Source organism: Schistocerca americana, chromosome 3 (genome assembly GCF_021461395.2).
Source record: "Schistocerca americana isolate TAMUIC-IGC-003095 chromosome 3, iqSchAmer2.1, whole genome shotgun sequence".
Taxonomy (NCBI): domain Eukaryota; kingdom Metazoa; phylum Arthropoda; class Insecta; order Orthoptera; family Acrididae; genus Schistocerca; species Schistocerca americana.
In genome coordinates, this window is record NC_060121.1 from 344388803 (window position 1) to 344405413 (window position 16611).

Genomic DNA, 16611 nt, shown 5'->3' on the forward strand with positions numbered 1-16611 from the left:
CACATTGTGTAAATCAACAGTATTTCTTTCAATCGCCTTCTCCTACATCTTCAGGTGGCTGCAGCTCTTAGTAGCAACTCTCAATGTTCACACTGCAACTATATTCTTATGGAGGCCTCATGTGAAAGTCGCAAATGCATGACGTAGTTGCTTCCAGATGGATGACATTAGCAAGTCCAGAGTCCCCTAGCAGGAAGTGAGCTGTGACCTCTTATGCATGAACTGGATTGGTGGCACTGCTGCAAATCATCACTGTGGCTGTAAGCCAAACTAAAACTGGTGCTCAGTGATTCCTATACTACCTTGTAGCAGAGCAAAAGTTGGAAATTCTTATTTTTCTCTCTATCAAATAGTTTGGAGTACAATCTGCTCTTAGGTGGAATTCTGAGGTTATCCCTATAAGGTTACCTGCCACGTGAACATCTATTTTCTTGTTTATCTCACAGTTCTAGAAGAAGAAAACAGGAGATAAAATATTAGTCTTTTTGTTGTCCTGTGCTAACACAATGCTCCACTAATGCAAATTTACCTGGGTGTATGACAACAGTGTTTATCATATCTAATTTGCATTGTACAACATTTCGACCAGTATGTGACATTTCGCAGTATCTCATATATGCCTTTTTTCCTAAAATCTAAATCTTCATTGAACAGGGCCCAACAAATTCTCCATTTTTGCAGGGCTCCAAGGACTCAGATAATGTTGTGTCTTACATTCACAGATGTGAATATGGTCAACCATCAGCTGTATAATGGAACGACGACAATGAAACTTTGAGTCAAATTGGGACTCGAGCCCAGATTTCCCACTTCACACAAGCGATTGCTTTAATCGTTTTGGCTGTCTATGCACGACTCAAGGCCAGAACCTAACTTCCATATGTCATCATTCCTGAGCCACAACGTGTACTTGTACACACATTGTGCAATTCCCTACAGGGGAGGACATTTTAATTGTAAGTCACTGCCTGAAATCAGTGGATAAATACAACATTGCAGTGCCTCTGTTACTGAGAAGAATGGTGCGCTGTTCATTCGGACATGCATGTCTAAAGGAACATTTCCTAACAAATGACACACACACTATAGTATGTATATATCGTAATGTTGTGTCTGCTGAGGACTCTTAACGATTCTTGGGGAAATACCCTCAAAGCATGTCAAGAATGCCTTAATAGTGGGTGCCTGTGTCTCTTCATTTTTTCACTTGGTACGCTCTTTTTCGCTGTCTGCAATGAATTTTTTTTTTAGGACAGCAAAGTGATCACTGGGACTCTACCAGGATCAGACACGATGCACGCTCTGTTAGCGTAATACACAATCACATTGTGTATTGTACTTGATGGTGACAACTTGTAGCTTGCATATACAAATCACTTTGAGATGGCTTGCAGTACACGCTGTGCCCCAGTGTACTCTCAGCTCCCTTTTATAATAAAACGTCTACAGTGTGTAATGTACCATCTGTTTTCAACTCCATCGTGAACTGAATGTTCAGGTCGTGTGAAAATCGCATGCAGTTTCTGTTCCATGATCCTATACCGCAAATGTATCAGTGACATGCTGTAAAAAGCAGGACACTTATAACATGGCCAGCTGTATTGCTTTCAGTTCATTATACATATGCACTGATTTACGAGGGGATGTCAACAAGTAAATGGACTTTTGAGAAAAGGAATATTTAATTTTAATGATAGCAAACTGAAACATGCATTATTTTTCTGCCTAACCTCTCTCCTCTTCAATTCAGTTTGTCCACCATTCCACAAGTTTTTTGATTCCATCGGAAAAAAGTTTTTTGGTTGTTGCAAATCGTCTTCCCCTGAGCGCTTCCTTTAATACATGGAAATCGCTTGGAGCCAGGTGTGGACTTTATGGCGGGTGTTCCAGCAATTCAAATCATAACTCCTTTACTGTTTCGGCCGTCCGTTTGGCAGAAATTGGCCGAGCGTCATCTTGCTCCAGGATTACACCTTCTCGCAGTTTTTTGCGACATTTGGTTCTGATTGCAGGTTTCAGATTATTTTACAACACATCACAATAGTTCTCACTGTTCACATTTTCGCCTCTTGTGGTGAAATGAAGGGTTACCACGCCTTTCACGTGTTCAGAATAGTGTTAGCATAATCTTACCAGCTGATGGTTGATGTTTCAATTTCTTCACTTCTGGTGATCATGGAGGTTTCCAGACTTTGCTCACAACCTTATTTTCTGATTCTTGATGATGCACCCACGTTTTGTTCACAGTAATGAATTGCTGTAAAAATTCATCTCCCTTGTGATGATAATGGGCCAAATGTTTACGACAGATGTCCATATTTTGCACCTTACGCTGCACTCATAATTCTTTCGGTATCCACCTTGCACACACCTGCCGAAAATTTATCCTCTTATGTAAGATGGAATACGCTGAACCATGACTGATATGTAAAGTATTGGCGATTTCGTCCAATTTGACCCATCTGTTTCCCATTGTCATATGCTCAACAAATTCCACTTGTTGACGTCGATCACTTTGCTGATCTTTCCTCAACACATAGAGAAGTTCTTCCCTGTTAGAAGCTCTCTATCCATTCGTAGATATTGCTTCACAATAAACAGCTGTCACCAAACAGCGCATGCGTGCGACGAATATTTTCCGCAGGTTCAACACCTTCTGCAAACAAAAAGCGAATCACTACCCTCATTTCCTCCTTGGTGTAGATCGACAATGTAGGTGACATGTCTCACAGTCTCCCACAATACAGCGACTAATGTGGGAATAAGAGTGACATGTTGAATAGAACTGTTGTAGATGACGATACTTCAGCCCTCAATACTAGCAGAGTCATCAAGTCGTATGACGAGAAATCGCAAAAGTCCCTTTGGTTTTCGACTTCTCCTCATACAAGAAATGTGGAAAAGAGTACAATTTGTCTGTGATATCACAACCATTCAAACAAAAGGTTTTGCTGTACCATACTTTTATTTGTAGTCCTTTTAATTAAGTTTTGTTCAGAAAATGTCTCTGGACCCTATCTTCAAATATTGGCGAAGAGATATTTCCTCCTAGTCAATTTAATTGAATATTAGTACAATTTTTGTCACACACTAGATACTGCTTACATGAGGACTCCTGTTCAAACCCAAATAAGAAACTACATTCACCCATGCAACTCAAACATAAGCAGAAAGGAAATCTTTTTGGAGCATTAGTACCATAATTTCAAGAAATAAGGTACATGTAACTTCTGTTCCTGATTGATGGCTAGATTATTCTCGTTATCTTATCTTCAGAAATGTAGTTGTGGCTGAGAACTTTGACATTCTAAATATTATAAGTTGTAGACCAGTATAGATATAAATTGGAAACCTGCTATCCGAATGTCATTTGGCAGAACAACTGGAGAAAAAGAGGAACTGCACTCTGACGATGTGCAGTACCCGAAGGGGAAGTGCAGATTTTAAGTGGATCGACACAGGAATGTAGCAGCGATCCACAGAACAGATAAAAACTCCCAGCTCCCTCCAAAATGCTTCCCCTCTTCCTCAGCACGTTATGTTTCAATGAAATGCAATTCGTCTTGTGTCCAGTTATTATTATCGATTAGTGTGGTTGGTTGATTTGTTATTTGTGCCACTGTCTCTCTTCGGAAACAATGAATTCGTAAGATTATAAAACGCTTGAGACAAGTGCCATTGCAGGATATGTGATTTCTCCGCAGTCAAGCAAGTCATTGTTACTCCACAGTGTTGCTGAGCTCATCTTATATTGTCACTTGAAGAGATTTTTTGTCTTGTGGTAATAACAGGGTGAGTGGTATAAACTGGGAATGATGTTATTGACTTTATTAACGCATTCTGTTTGCAAAAATCATTACAGATTGATTACCACTGGTCGTCAGCCCAATACGAAATGAAATGAGGATCATAACCTCTAAAGCTGAAATTTAGTTTTTACGTAACAAATAATGATTAAAAGTTGCCTGAAATATAGAGTCAAAATGATGCTAGCTTTATGGCCTCATTCGTTCCCTGTATACATATGAAACATTTTGATGCCTTCAATAATCAAAGAACTAGAAAGTACATTGACTCGATAGTCATACGGTAATAAGAGGATTAAGTTTTAAAAGTAGAAATTTTAAGTTCAATCTTGTAGGCAAATTAGGATTTATTTGATCTTGTAGAACAGCCAGTGATGATTAAATAATATTTCTTGTATATGTTCCCAAAACTTCCAATGTAATGGCCACAACAATATGCAGAGATTTCAATAATGTGAACAATATGTTAACTGTAAATTTGCCGATCAGCTCTAGTCTTGAATCGGAAGAAAGGTCGATTCACACAACATATCCACAGACTGGAACAGACTCTCGTCATGTCATCATCAATTGGTGGAGGATTCACACTAGATGGGCATCAAAATTATGTCAATTTACTTAGCCAAGTACTGAATGGTGAAAGTGCGGTTATGAGATATAACCTATAAAACAAAAAGTCGGAGTGTAGTATCAGAATTGAGGAACTAACAAGATAAAGTTTATTATGACCAAAGCAAATTTAATAGCAGATATTCTTCATCAGTTTTATGTGGTAAATTGCTGAGAAGTGAAAGATTTCAAAATCGACATTTAATTGCCAATAAAAATATGTAAGTACAATGTATATAAGGAAGTACACAGAGCCTGTTTACCCTGTTATAATGTTTTTTTCCTACATAGAAAATCCCTTTGGGATAGAGCTGATTTTTTTTCGTTTTATAAAAGGTTATGTAAAAAAATGCTTCATCAATTTATGTTCTCATTTATGCAAAATGTAGAAGCTCTGTTCTGGCCTCTCTTAAAGAAGAATGGGAAAAATATTCAAGTCATCACGGAACATTTCCAATTTTTCACGAAAACAAAGCAAATAATTAATAAATATTAATAAGAAAAAAAGCGCGAAACCCACTACTGTAAAGTGAGTGATCGCGACGATAAAAGGTTAACTCCCGCCGTTAGCAGAGGACAAAACGATTCCCCTCACCAACGTCAACGCCAAAACTTTCTTCCTGAGAACCTTATCGGATAATCTGTTTTTGCTTAGAGCCAACGTTGGTTATCCAACAGTACTGCGTGAGTTTGCTATTGTTACGAAAAACAATGATTTTTACCTCCGTGCGTAATGCAAGAGGTGCGGGTTAAGGTGCCTCCACAGCGAGAGGCAGGCATGGCTTGTTACCCCCTCCCACTGCAGCTCCTCAGCCCATGTCGATAGCTTTGTTGAGCTTGCTTACTCCGCTCTCTACAAACCCAAAGGTGATCGGGCAATTACAGTTAACATACTGTAACAGCTAGCCGTGCTAATTAAGCCCTCTTAAAATTTCCAGCGAGGAAAAAGTTTCCACTGTATATCAATGAGGCGTTTGATCTCAAACATAAAGTTTTACGCACTTTTTTCCATTATCTTGGCTCTTGTTATCGAACGGAGGTAGGCATAGGTTATTTCTTCAGTTTGCTTGCCATCAGCGATCGATACAGACGAATCTGTTGTAAGAGGTATTGACGGCGAATAGTTCTTAAGTTTTCTTTAATTCCGATACGGATCTGTGGTAACAATGCAAGTGAGGTGGAGTAGTTGTAGCAGTTTCGGTATTAAAATCTCTTTCTGACTACCATATGTACTTAAAAAAGTTCTCTGTGGCTTGTTTGAGTTCTTTCGGACGAAATCTGGAATGGATCCTTCAACAATTTCAAGGGAAATCTCAGTCTCTTTCGTTCCAATGACTGCGCTAATGACATCGATGTCAGCACACTCATTAACATTTAAATGCTAGTTTGGACTGAGACAAAAATTTTCAGGTTTATTAGCGTTTTTTATTAGCTTTAATACCTACGTACCGGTATTCAAAATGTTGTCACTGGTCTGAATTACTGTTTCGTCAATAGTTTTTCCAGAGACGTGTACCTTGAACTTCTGCGGATATTTGCTTGCCGGAGCATGTTTATGACTCCATCCTAATGTAAGCGGACTTGATCCGACTCACACCCCAAACTGCAATTACGTTTACAGCCGAAAAGAATTGAAATATTACAAGCGTTATCATTTCGCCGGTGATTTACACAGTCTTTCCTCGAGGGCTATAGTACGCTTTGAGTTAATGAATAAGAGATTATTAAAAGCCGTTTTTGGTATTTGATTTGATATATTCGTGTATGAGCTGCTGGACACATTCCTTAATTGTGAATACCTAGTAATTAGAGCGCCTGTATAGAGTCTACTACTAATCTACAATTAGCGGCATCTGTTGAGTAACACTGCTACTAAAACGGTGAACAGACGAAATACCTAGCGCGCATGTGTCAAGGGAAAGAAAGCAACGAAGGAAGGGTGTTGAGGTTTTGGTACGTGGTTTCTGCAAATTTTATGCTATTTCAGTATTTTCTGTGAGCATTTGGGATTGTTTTGAAACAAAAGTCAAAAATATTTCATAGAAACGCAGGCGAAATGCTGGAAAGTGTTAAAAATGTGTAGTTACGAGTTTTGCAGTTTACGTGTCAAGTGCATCGTTAATATGTTCCCCGATTGTTTTAATATAACAGTGCATTCTTGAATTCATGTTCATGTTGAATAAGTATTTGCACTTGGGGGTATTCTCTTCATTTGTCTGATAGTGCTCGCCATCTATGACACCTGTTTTCATTTCTGTATCAACATCATACCTCATGTGACGCACTGTTTATTAGGAATGGCAGTTACAAATTAGCACCGCAAAGCTCTCCAGCCGACTCCGATTTTGTGAAAATATGAATAGTCACAGCTTTACATTAGCTGAACGGCTAATTCCGGCGACTTACTTACAACAAGCGGCAGCAGCAAAGAAAACGAGAGAGAGCCTCGTCAGACAACTCATTGAACAGGTAGGCCCGAGAAAGTTTTACCTTCATATATTGAAATACGAATAGCCCATAAATATACCCGCTGCCATCCGCAGTATGTTGAAACTTGATAAGCATTATTAATATCTACGTGTATCAGGTGTGTGACTTTCTGTTTGTTTAACATGTTGATAAAATTTGGCGTTAATGTGAGAACTCTGTAGTTTTCATATCGCCATAGCATAATACTACTTACTACCTGTATTTTAAGAATCGTTTGTTGTAAATGTAAATTGTTGTTGTACATTTGTGTGCGGGATTTGCCAACATTCTTTACATCCCACTGACAACCAGTATGTACAATTTCTTGGGAACTGTCGATTCATTTTTTGCACATTTAGCAGAGTTCAAAACTGGAACATGCAGTTCTCTGCCTAACGTAAGCTTTGTAAGGCTTATGTAAGCCATCTCATTGTAAAACAAATAGAGTGCATTGATCACTAAGTAAGTGTACCCTCTGTAGGGATGGTGTTCCTCCTTGTTAGTGGGAAGTTTTTCCATTGAAGAAGTTCAACATAATCGGTTGCCAGAAGTGTCAGTAGCTTTACTTTATTAGGCCATGTGGGATGACACAAAGATCCAATGCCACTTAGCAAAACATTATCATCACACTTTTTGTTTTATTTGTTTTAGTTTTTGCACTTTTAAATTATCGTAGTTTTAATGTTTTGTAAATTTGTATGATTAAATTAGAGAGAAGCTAGAAGTACGTCCACATAATAGTAAGTTGACACTATTTTGTTCAATTACAATGTATTTCTCGTGGGTGGATCTTTCAGCTTAGCTGTGTTACAGGAAAGTGAATAATTAAAATAGCCACTAAGTATGGCTTTGTATGCTGTGTAGTACTTGTGAATGTGTAGCCTTAAGCCAATGGTTTAGTATTTTGCTTACAACGTGCTATCATTGTTAACATCTAGCCATAACATTAACAATATACCTCCTATTAGTAAATGCAAATTGCTACATAGAAATGAGTATATTCACAGAACATGATCATGTATTTGAAGAATTACATGTTCACCATTTGCTATACAGATTTATTAATTATTTTCTTCTAGTTTGTCATAGCAACTATTATCACTGAAAGACTATACATGGATTAGAATAACAAAATGATTGCCAGTTAAGCATGAAAGATGGGCATGTTGTCAGTTCACTTTTATGCGCAAGCACAACATGGCTCCGGTAGCACCAGCTGTGCAGTTCCGTACTGAGTATGTTCACATGTTCGCTATTAACATGCAGTCTTCAGTTCACTTTGCAGGATCCTACTTATCTTATCACTTTCGTAAGCAATCTCACAGCTTGCGTCACTCATTCTGTTAAAGAAACATACCACACAGAGAACCAAAACAAAGAACAGATCACAACAATTAAGTGATACAGCACAATTTTCTGCTGCTGAGGTAGTAGAGCGGTATGGCAGCAGTGCACCTAGCAGAGAGTGTAATCCAACTCATGCTATGATTGATTGTTGCTATAGTAGTGTAAATAACTAACTCTCAGTCACTTTGTTCACTTATTTTTGTTAGATAAGAATAAAAATTCACACACAGGATAAAAAGTATAAGTTGTCAACTTTATCAAGGAAAATATATAGAAGTACTAAAAAAATCTGTACATTTGATGGCTACGCAATTCAATTTTCTTCGTAATGCACAGCTTTTTGATAAGTATCTTAAGTACTTCCACATGATAACAGTGATCAGCCTGACAACTTACTTGCTTTATCTTGTGTGTACATTGTCCAGTTGCTTTTGTTGATGTACTGTTCCTGTGAAGATGGTTGCTGTGACTGATACTGGTAGAAAATAATAATAAATTTGTTCAGCTGATTGTAAACGTCCAATTCTTTAAATTCCTGACAGACATATTGAATCAGTCTGTTAACCTTTAATAAACATATACAAAACTATACAATAACACTACCAAATTATTATAGGGTGAAGTGGGGTAAGTGTAACCACGTTTTGGCATAGTTCAACTTTGACACCAAAATGTCAACTAATTATTGAAGTTATGATTTTGAAATTTCTCATGCTTAAAGTTTGACTTATTGACTTTTAAACAATATACATTTTGTTTCTGAAAGAAAAAATTATATGGTCAAATAATTGTTTTCAAAATTTTGTGTTGTGAGGTTACACTTGCCCCATGGTTCGGGGCAAGTGTAACCCCGCATTCTTGTACCCACACAGAGCATTGTAAGAGAGACTTGGGGTAAGTGACCTGATTACCCAATTTTTACTGAATTTGAGGATTTTCAAATTATTAAAATACCTTAAATTTTACTCAAGATATGAACTTTTTTGCACTCACCTCTTTGTATATTATGAAATACACAGAAACTGTTAGCTAAACTAAAAAAATAAGTGTTAGCCTAAACCATAAAACATTGAAGCAGAATGCATCATAGATGATTTATTTTTGTTTTAGGCCAGTTATTTATTAGTTTAAATTCTACAAAAGTAATATTTTTTTCTTTAGTAGGCAATTTGACAAAAATAATAAAATATCTAGTCTAGAGAGAAAAGAAAAAAAAATCACTTTGTAAGTTCACTTTCTATTATTTTTCATGGTAATTGAAGTAAAGCTGTTGGCAATTTGTGTTAATGCTAAACTGCCCTAATTCAACTTATTATATTCACACTTAGGTCCTAACTATTATTTAGTCACTGAATGCTGTATGAATCAAATGTAACACCAAATGTCAGGTCTCCCTTGTTACCCAAAGTAGGCTCAGGCAGCACTGAAATGACATCAGAGGAGGGAACTTGTGTCTCATCTCTTCTATCAGGCCAATATAATGTGGTGCCATGCTTTGTCTTATTTTTGGATCTGAGGAAAATCACTTCTGGATCTCCTAAATCAATAATTTTGGTAACTTGGCCAATAAAATGAACTTATTACATTTTGTTGCAAAAGCTACCAGAACATACTTTTCCAACTGTAATTTTATCTTTAGCTTCAAAAAAGTTTGCCTCTTTTTCTTCTTCTTCTTCACAGCTTATCATTTCTTTCCTGAGATCATCCAGTGTTATCATCTTCATCACTACTTGTTAAAGATGGGCCTCCTTCAGTTTCACTTTCTTCACTTGTTGATTCAACTTCCAGTCTTTTTTCTTGTTACCCACGTGAGCAATCTGTGATTTTTTTTTTTTTGCACAACATTCTGAGATGCCATTTTGGATAAAGTAACAGCACTTTGTTTGGAAGATTTACTTTTCATTACCAAGCCCTTTTTTATGCCGATAATGCTTTTTTGTTTTGCTTTCCACTTATTATTCTTGTTTCCTTTAAAATCTTTTTCTTTATAGATGGCACCTTGAAAAGTGATAACTTCAGCTCCTGGTGCAATCCTATTCTTCTTTGTTTTACCAGTGGGACTACACTGTTGGACTGTTTCCAATAATAACCTTTCAAATGACAAATCAGAAGTTCCAGAACATAATGAAACATTGGTTAGCTTAGGAATGCTTGAGAAAGAACTGTGATACTGAGAGAACTACAGGGCTCAGTAGATGTAGGCCTATAAAATTCTGGAGGTTGTTCAGCTGGAAGGTTCCCAAAAATCTGAGTACTTTCTGTTAGAGACATAGTTTCCACACAGTCTATGGCTGCATTATCGAGAGCTGGCAATGGATTAGTTTCTGCCAAAGATTTGGTATGAGCTACATATCTTTTATATGCCTCGGGATCATATTTAGTTTTATCAATTACTTCTCTACTGTAAGGGAATATTCCTGCTTTTTGAAAACCACTTTTCACAAATTCAGGTGGTGTTTCATTCCATACAGCAGTGAGGAGATTGGAACAGTCACGTTTGCTCATTTTCACCCCTTGATGATGTCTCTGGTGATGAGTTAACTTTTGGTCCCAATTAGATTTCACACACAGGAAGGTCAGTTTAGTTGATCTAGTCTGATGGCAAAAACAGGGTTATGGCTTAAATAAATCTGTTCCGGTAAGTTTGTTTGGGGCAAGTGTAACCCCCCCTGGTTACACTTGCCCCAGCCGATTTGTTACACTTGCCCCACATGGGAAAAAGTTGGGGTAAGTGTAACCATGCCTGGCATATCAAGAGCTTTATCAGTAGAGTAAAATGAACCTCATATTTGAAATTATCATGCAAAAGTTAGTTTGTAACCAAAAAATTGTGCAGTTGTCTTTAAAGCTGCGAAAATGACAGACCACCAAATTCAGAGCATGTCACTCTCTCGCAGAGTGAAAATGTAGACGTCAATTCAAGTCCAAAAATTAATTACCAATTTATGTCAGATTTGACAACTTATGGTTAAATATAACAAAGAAAGGAGTAAATTAACATGTGTGATAGGTCAGAGGTAAAAATACAGCTTCTTTAAGGCACCATAAGCCGTGGTTACACTAACCCCATGGTTACACTTACCCCACTTCACCCTAAATAAATTGGCAAAATAGAGAAAGGAGGATGAAAGGAAAGATAAATAAATTAAAAATAAGAGGAGCAGCAAATATTCATTGATTTACAATAATGAAATCACTTTATGGTATAAGGAAGTTCTTTAGTAGAATGATTTCCGTTCTGCAGTACGAACTGAAGGAGTGACAACTTTTGTGAATGCGTAAGTGAATGGTTTTTAGTCCCCAACATAATTTCAATAATCTCCTGTAGTTTATTATCAAATTAAAAATAAGATGAGATGACACAGCAATTATATGCTATCTTTATTTTCAAGAAAACTACATTTGTGATGACAAATATTTTCTTGCAGGTCATTAGCAATTCAGATAACATTTCTCCACAAAAACCAGTTGTCAACTTTCTCGCACCCTGCGTAGCATAAATATTTCGGTGATGTCGTCGCTGTTGCATCAAATAATAATAGAACTGTAGTATTCATTAAAACAAGTGTTCGTATGAAAATTTACTTGAATCTAACTCAGCATGTGACTAGCAGAGAATTCATCTTCCTTGATTAATGTCTAATCCGTATTTCTCTTTTACTGGCAGGACTATACTTTTGTAAGTTATATTCTGAAGTTCTGCCTGCACAGTCTCGTGCTATTTCCACAGTAAACTGATATGCTTACTATCTTTCAGTAAATATGAAAAATAATTTTGTAAACTAATGTTTTTTTCTTTGTATTAATGTACTGAGTATTTATATACTATATAAATAATATTTTTAATTAGCGGTATAATGCTGTGGACGCATTATCTCTAATTTTTTTAGTCCTGCTATTTAAATTCATAAAAATCTGCATGATTGGTAGATGCTGTGGTGGTGCTGAGAACAAATTCCACCATGTTTATGGCTTGAATAAAATAACTATTTGATTGACATATTACAGTGGTTGAGCTGGTGGAGGGGCGAGGGTGGGAAGGCAAAGTTTCGGACATGCTGCCAGCCATGCTTGATGAGGCTTCACTTGTGGCAACTAAACGAGCAACACATTGAGCATGTGGCTCTTTAAAAAAAAAACACACACACACACACTAAAGTTGGCTAGTGACTGGCCAAATGACAATCACAAAATAATTTTAATCTAAATTAGACATAGGTGGCTCTCACCGGGTGTTCGGAAGCAAGATGGTGTGTTGACATCTAGTTTTATATTGCCAGTGACAGAATAACAAAAGGCCTGTTTTGGGTTGATGAAATTAAGCTAAACTTGTAGGTCCTAACCTAACCGCAACCACAGGTTTTGCTTTATGTTCAGCATTGATAATATTGATTGATCTGTGACCTCCCATTGATACCTAAAATTGCCCTCCGATTGCTTATGTGAAATGCATTACCAACATACTAGCAGTAGTGGAAAAATGTTTTGGTCTTCTGTCTCTACTGCTGAAAATTGATTTTTGTGTTCTGCTTACAGAGAAAATGGCCAGAAGAGGGATGGGATGACACCACTATAGAGATGTTTCTCACTGATTTGTCACAGATGGACAGTAATAATTTCCCTGGTAACTGTGGCATTGGTGAGAGAGAAGCGAGAATTGCCTCAGGTGACTGCACAGATTTAGATATCAAATACACAGAATAAGATTTTTTCCTGTCTTTGGTACAGAGAGTGTTAACTTTTTTGCATTCACTTTGTATTTTAAAACAGCATTTAACTGATTTTTAATATACTGTTAAGGATACAGGCTACTTTTCCGGCTCAGTATTATGTAAATATCAACACCTATTTCTTTCAGGCAATGTTTATAATGTATAGGTTTTACAGATTTTTTGTTGATATCAGATAATACAGCACTCTTTCTAAACAAATTAGAAGTATTTTGAATATTTTCGAACCTGATTAGGGTTATTAAAAAAAATTACAAAGAAATTGATGCAATTTTTTTTTCCCTAAATGCTTCCTCAAATTTGAGGTACCATTTAATCCAATGTTAACACATTTGAAAGAGACCAAATTCTTACCAGATGTGCACGACATAATGGCTGAGGTACTAGACTTATTTAATTCCACTTATTACGTATATTACAAAGACAAAAAAAATCACATCTTACATTTTAATATTCATAATTTTTTTCTTAATAAAAATGTTATTTTTTCTATAATTTAGTTGATTTTGCAGTAAAGCTTAGGGCTACTACATGAGTATGGACTATTGCAAGTTACAGAAAAAAATTAGAGCAATGCTTTATAAACTTTAGGAAATATTTGTACCTGAATTCTGAAAAATACAACTTGTGGGAAATTGTGAATGAAGATATGAGTCCAATTAAACTGTGCCTCAGAACATTCCTGAAGAATAATCTTCATCCTGCAGCATTTTTTCATCTCCAAGCTTCCTCTTGGCATTCCTTTTAGCACTTCTTGCTTCTTTGCTAACTGGAAGAGCGAAGCAAGAGCGAAGCTTTCAGCTTCATGCACCCGTTGTCTGTCACACGCAAGCAATTGATCTTCCACATTAGAGTGACATTTTATGCCTAAATTTCTCAGGACTTCCAACCTTCCTATCACTCCATCATTGAAACATATCACTGCATCTAGTAAACCAACTTTAATTGTATTTAGTCCTACAAAAACATTTTTGGGTGATATTTTGCATATGCAATGGTTGAAACTTTCATTTGTATTCTGAGTGTCCCCATGAAGACATTTACTAAGCAAAACACTGTTACTCAGGTCTCTAAAATTTGGTTTTATTTCATTCGTAACACGCTCAGGAAGAGAATGCTTATGACAGCATCTTTGACCACTTTCCTGTGTTATTTGGTAACTGCATCAAGAATCTGCTCCTTTAGGGCAAAGTCTGTGAGCAGGGTGGTCATCTGTGGACAACTTACGAAAGTAGGTGGCCCATACAGCTTTTATCATTGCTGTAACATCATTCAGAGGTGCAGTTTGTCTAATGGCCAGTCCATAATAACTCAGAAGGGTGTCTATTTCGGTTTCTGTAAATCTGCCTCGGCCAGTCAGAGCTTTTCCATTAGATAGCAACTTTCCTTTTGTTTCTCTTTGTGGCTTCCTCAATCTAGCACCCATCCTCTTTTGCACATGTCCTCAACACTCCAATTCTGTTACCAAGGTATCACCATAAACATTGAACTTGTTAATTTTATTGAAAGATTTGGAGTCCCCATCACGTAGGTACTTCGTATATCTAACGTTATAAATGGGCACCGACCTCTGAAGTATATTTAGAGCTCCATCACACTCCATACCTCTTCTTAACCATCATAATTCTTAGAACACTGATGTTCAATATGTCCTTCAGTGCTACCATAGCAGGTGTGGCAGTACTTACATAAGCACTCAACAACAACAAATTTTCCATTCTCCAGAGAAGTAGCACTCACAACACCATTAAAGGAATGATCTCCTTGATGTTTCCATATCCCATCTCCATATCCCGCCAAGTGCAACAGCAGTGTCCCTGGTTTCACTAATATTTTTAGTTTCTTCTACTGCATGTTTCATAGATGCTTTAGACACAACTGTCAAGGCACCTAAAAGTATTTTTATGTACTTGCTGAAGCTACTAGGAGGAGATGGAGGAGGAGGGAAGTCCATCAAACCTCAAAACGTTTGAGCAGCCTTTTTTCCTTGTCCTATTGCAGATATTGCATACACTAACTTCAAATTCACATCATATGAATTATGCACAATGTTTGAAGTCATTTTCGAGGTAGATTTATTGCAGGATCTACACATAACAACTAATTGTGACGCTAAACCCCTCCTGATACTTTGTTGTTCAGTTATTTCCAGACAACCTACACAATCACACTGTGTACATTTGGCCACTTTTCTTTATCAAAGAAGATAAGATGTCCACATCAACAACAACAAATCCACTACAAACAGCATCGTTGTTAGCACAAAAATTTGAATTACCAGGAGATGTGCCATGTGGGAGTTTCTTCTTTGAAGAACTGATACATAGGTTACTTTCAACAGTGTGGCTTGCTTTGTGTGTGAGCTGGTTACCATGGAATTTTCTTTAATGAATTCCTTGATGCTTGGAATAATTTTTATTTTTTGCACACTAAAGGATCTGTACTTCCACAAATATTTGTAGCACTTGGGCAACATACATTCAGTAACACCTGAACAAACTGCTTCAACTAAACAAAAGTAAATACTGGCAAAGGTAATTATTTACAGGCACAAGAAACCTGCACTGTTACCAACATATACCATGTATCATATGTATAAATGCTGGAAACAGAAGGTTCACAGTTCTTTTCGAAATAATACTGGTTTCTGTAACAGAAATAAAGGGGGCGTGGCAGCATACATGACCATAACTTTAAAACTTGGTATATATAGGTCATTTTTCATTTGAAAGCCTATAATGCATGTATCAATGTAATCAGGAAAGACTGTAGAATTTAATAAAGCCATAAAAAATTTCTATTTTTCCACCATTTATAAGTACCCTGTATCCTTAAATGATAAGGCATTTTATTTAATTAGTCCTTTAAGAATTGGCCTGTGGAATGATCAGTGTAAAAGACTCTGTTAGGGTACATTAGTTTTGCAAAAACTAGTAAGTGAAATCACAGAGGTAAAGAAGAACAAAAGCACCAGTAAGTATCAACTTGGTTGTGATGTTTGATTGTATCTTGTGGAAGGATGCTACCGTCATTTGTAATCATCGAATTAAACAGCAGTATCAATTGTATCTTGATGTTGATGTCTGTTGAATATTCTGCTTTTAAAACAAAGCACTAATGCTATGTTCTGCCAAAATTGGTCACTCTGGGATGTTTTATTTTGTGAAGTGTGTGATCATTATATCCTGCAATTATTGGCTCTTTTGGAATCAGGTTGTGGTGTTAATTATGTTGTTAATTATTGACATGCCTTACTGGCTATGAAATAATAGCCCCAAGGACAATAAAGAAAAAAAAAGGCTTTCAGAGAAAAGGAGATAGGTCTTTCACAATACAGTATGATTGAATTTGGCAGTGGGGCAGAAGGTGAGACCTTAGAGAAGGACTTACACTTCTGTGGGTATAAGTGTTTTGGAGAAAAGGTTTATGACTTTTGTTCGGTCTGCTTAGGTTCTCGATTCTGTGGGGTGTTGGGAGGGAGTTTTTGAGGATAGGGTAAATGTAGTAGGTCTGCGAGGCGGGGTTTGTCAGCTGTGGAGGAAGTGGGGGAGGTTTGGAGGTTGTTGTAGAGATGGTTGATAATGTAGACCAAGACGGGAGTAGGAAGTGAACAGGTTGGAGAGTTTTTTTAGGGTGATGATGTACATGCT

The 16611-nt window shown here is 36.9% G+C and overlaps 1 protein-coding gene across 1 annotated transcript in view; it reads left to right on the forward strand.

Annotated features, from left to right (window-relative positions):
- The first annotated feature begins 6223 nt into the window (after positions 1-6223).
- LOC124605526 (O-phosphoseryl-tRNA(Sec) selenium transferase) overlaps positions 6224-16611 on the forward strand; it is a 68161-nt gene continuing 57773 nt past the window's right edge. The window contains exons 1-3 of the mRNA XM_047137270.1: positions 6224-6368; positions 6711-6884; positions 12768-12897. Of these exons, the coding sequence (XP_046993226.1) occupies positions 6771-6884; positions 12768-12897 (244 nt within the window). The 5' untranslated portion in view covers positions 6224-6368; positions 6711-6770. The remainder of the gene's footprint in view (positions 6369-6710; positions 6885-12767; positions 12898-16611) is intronic.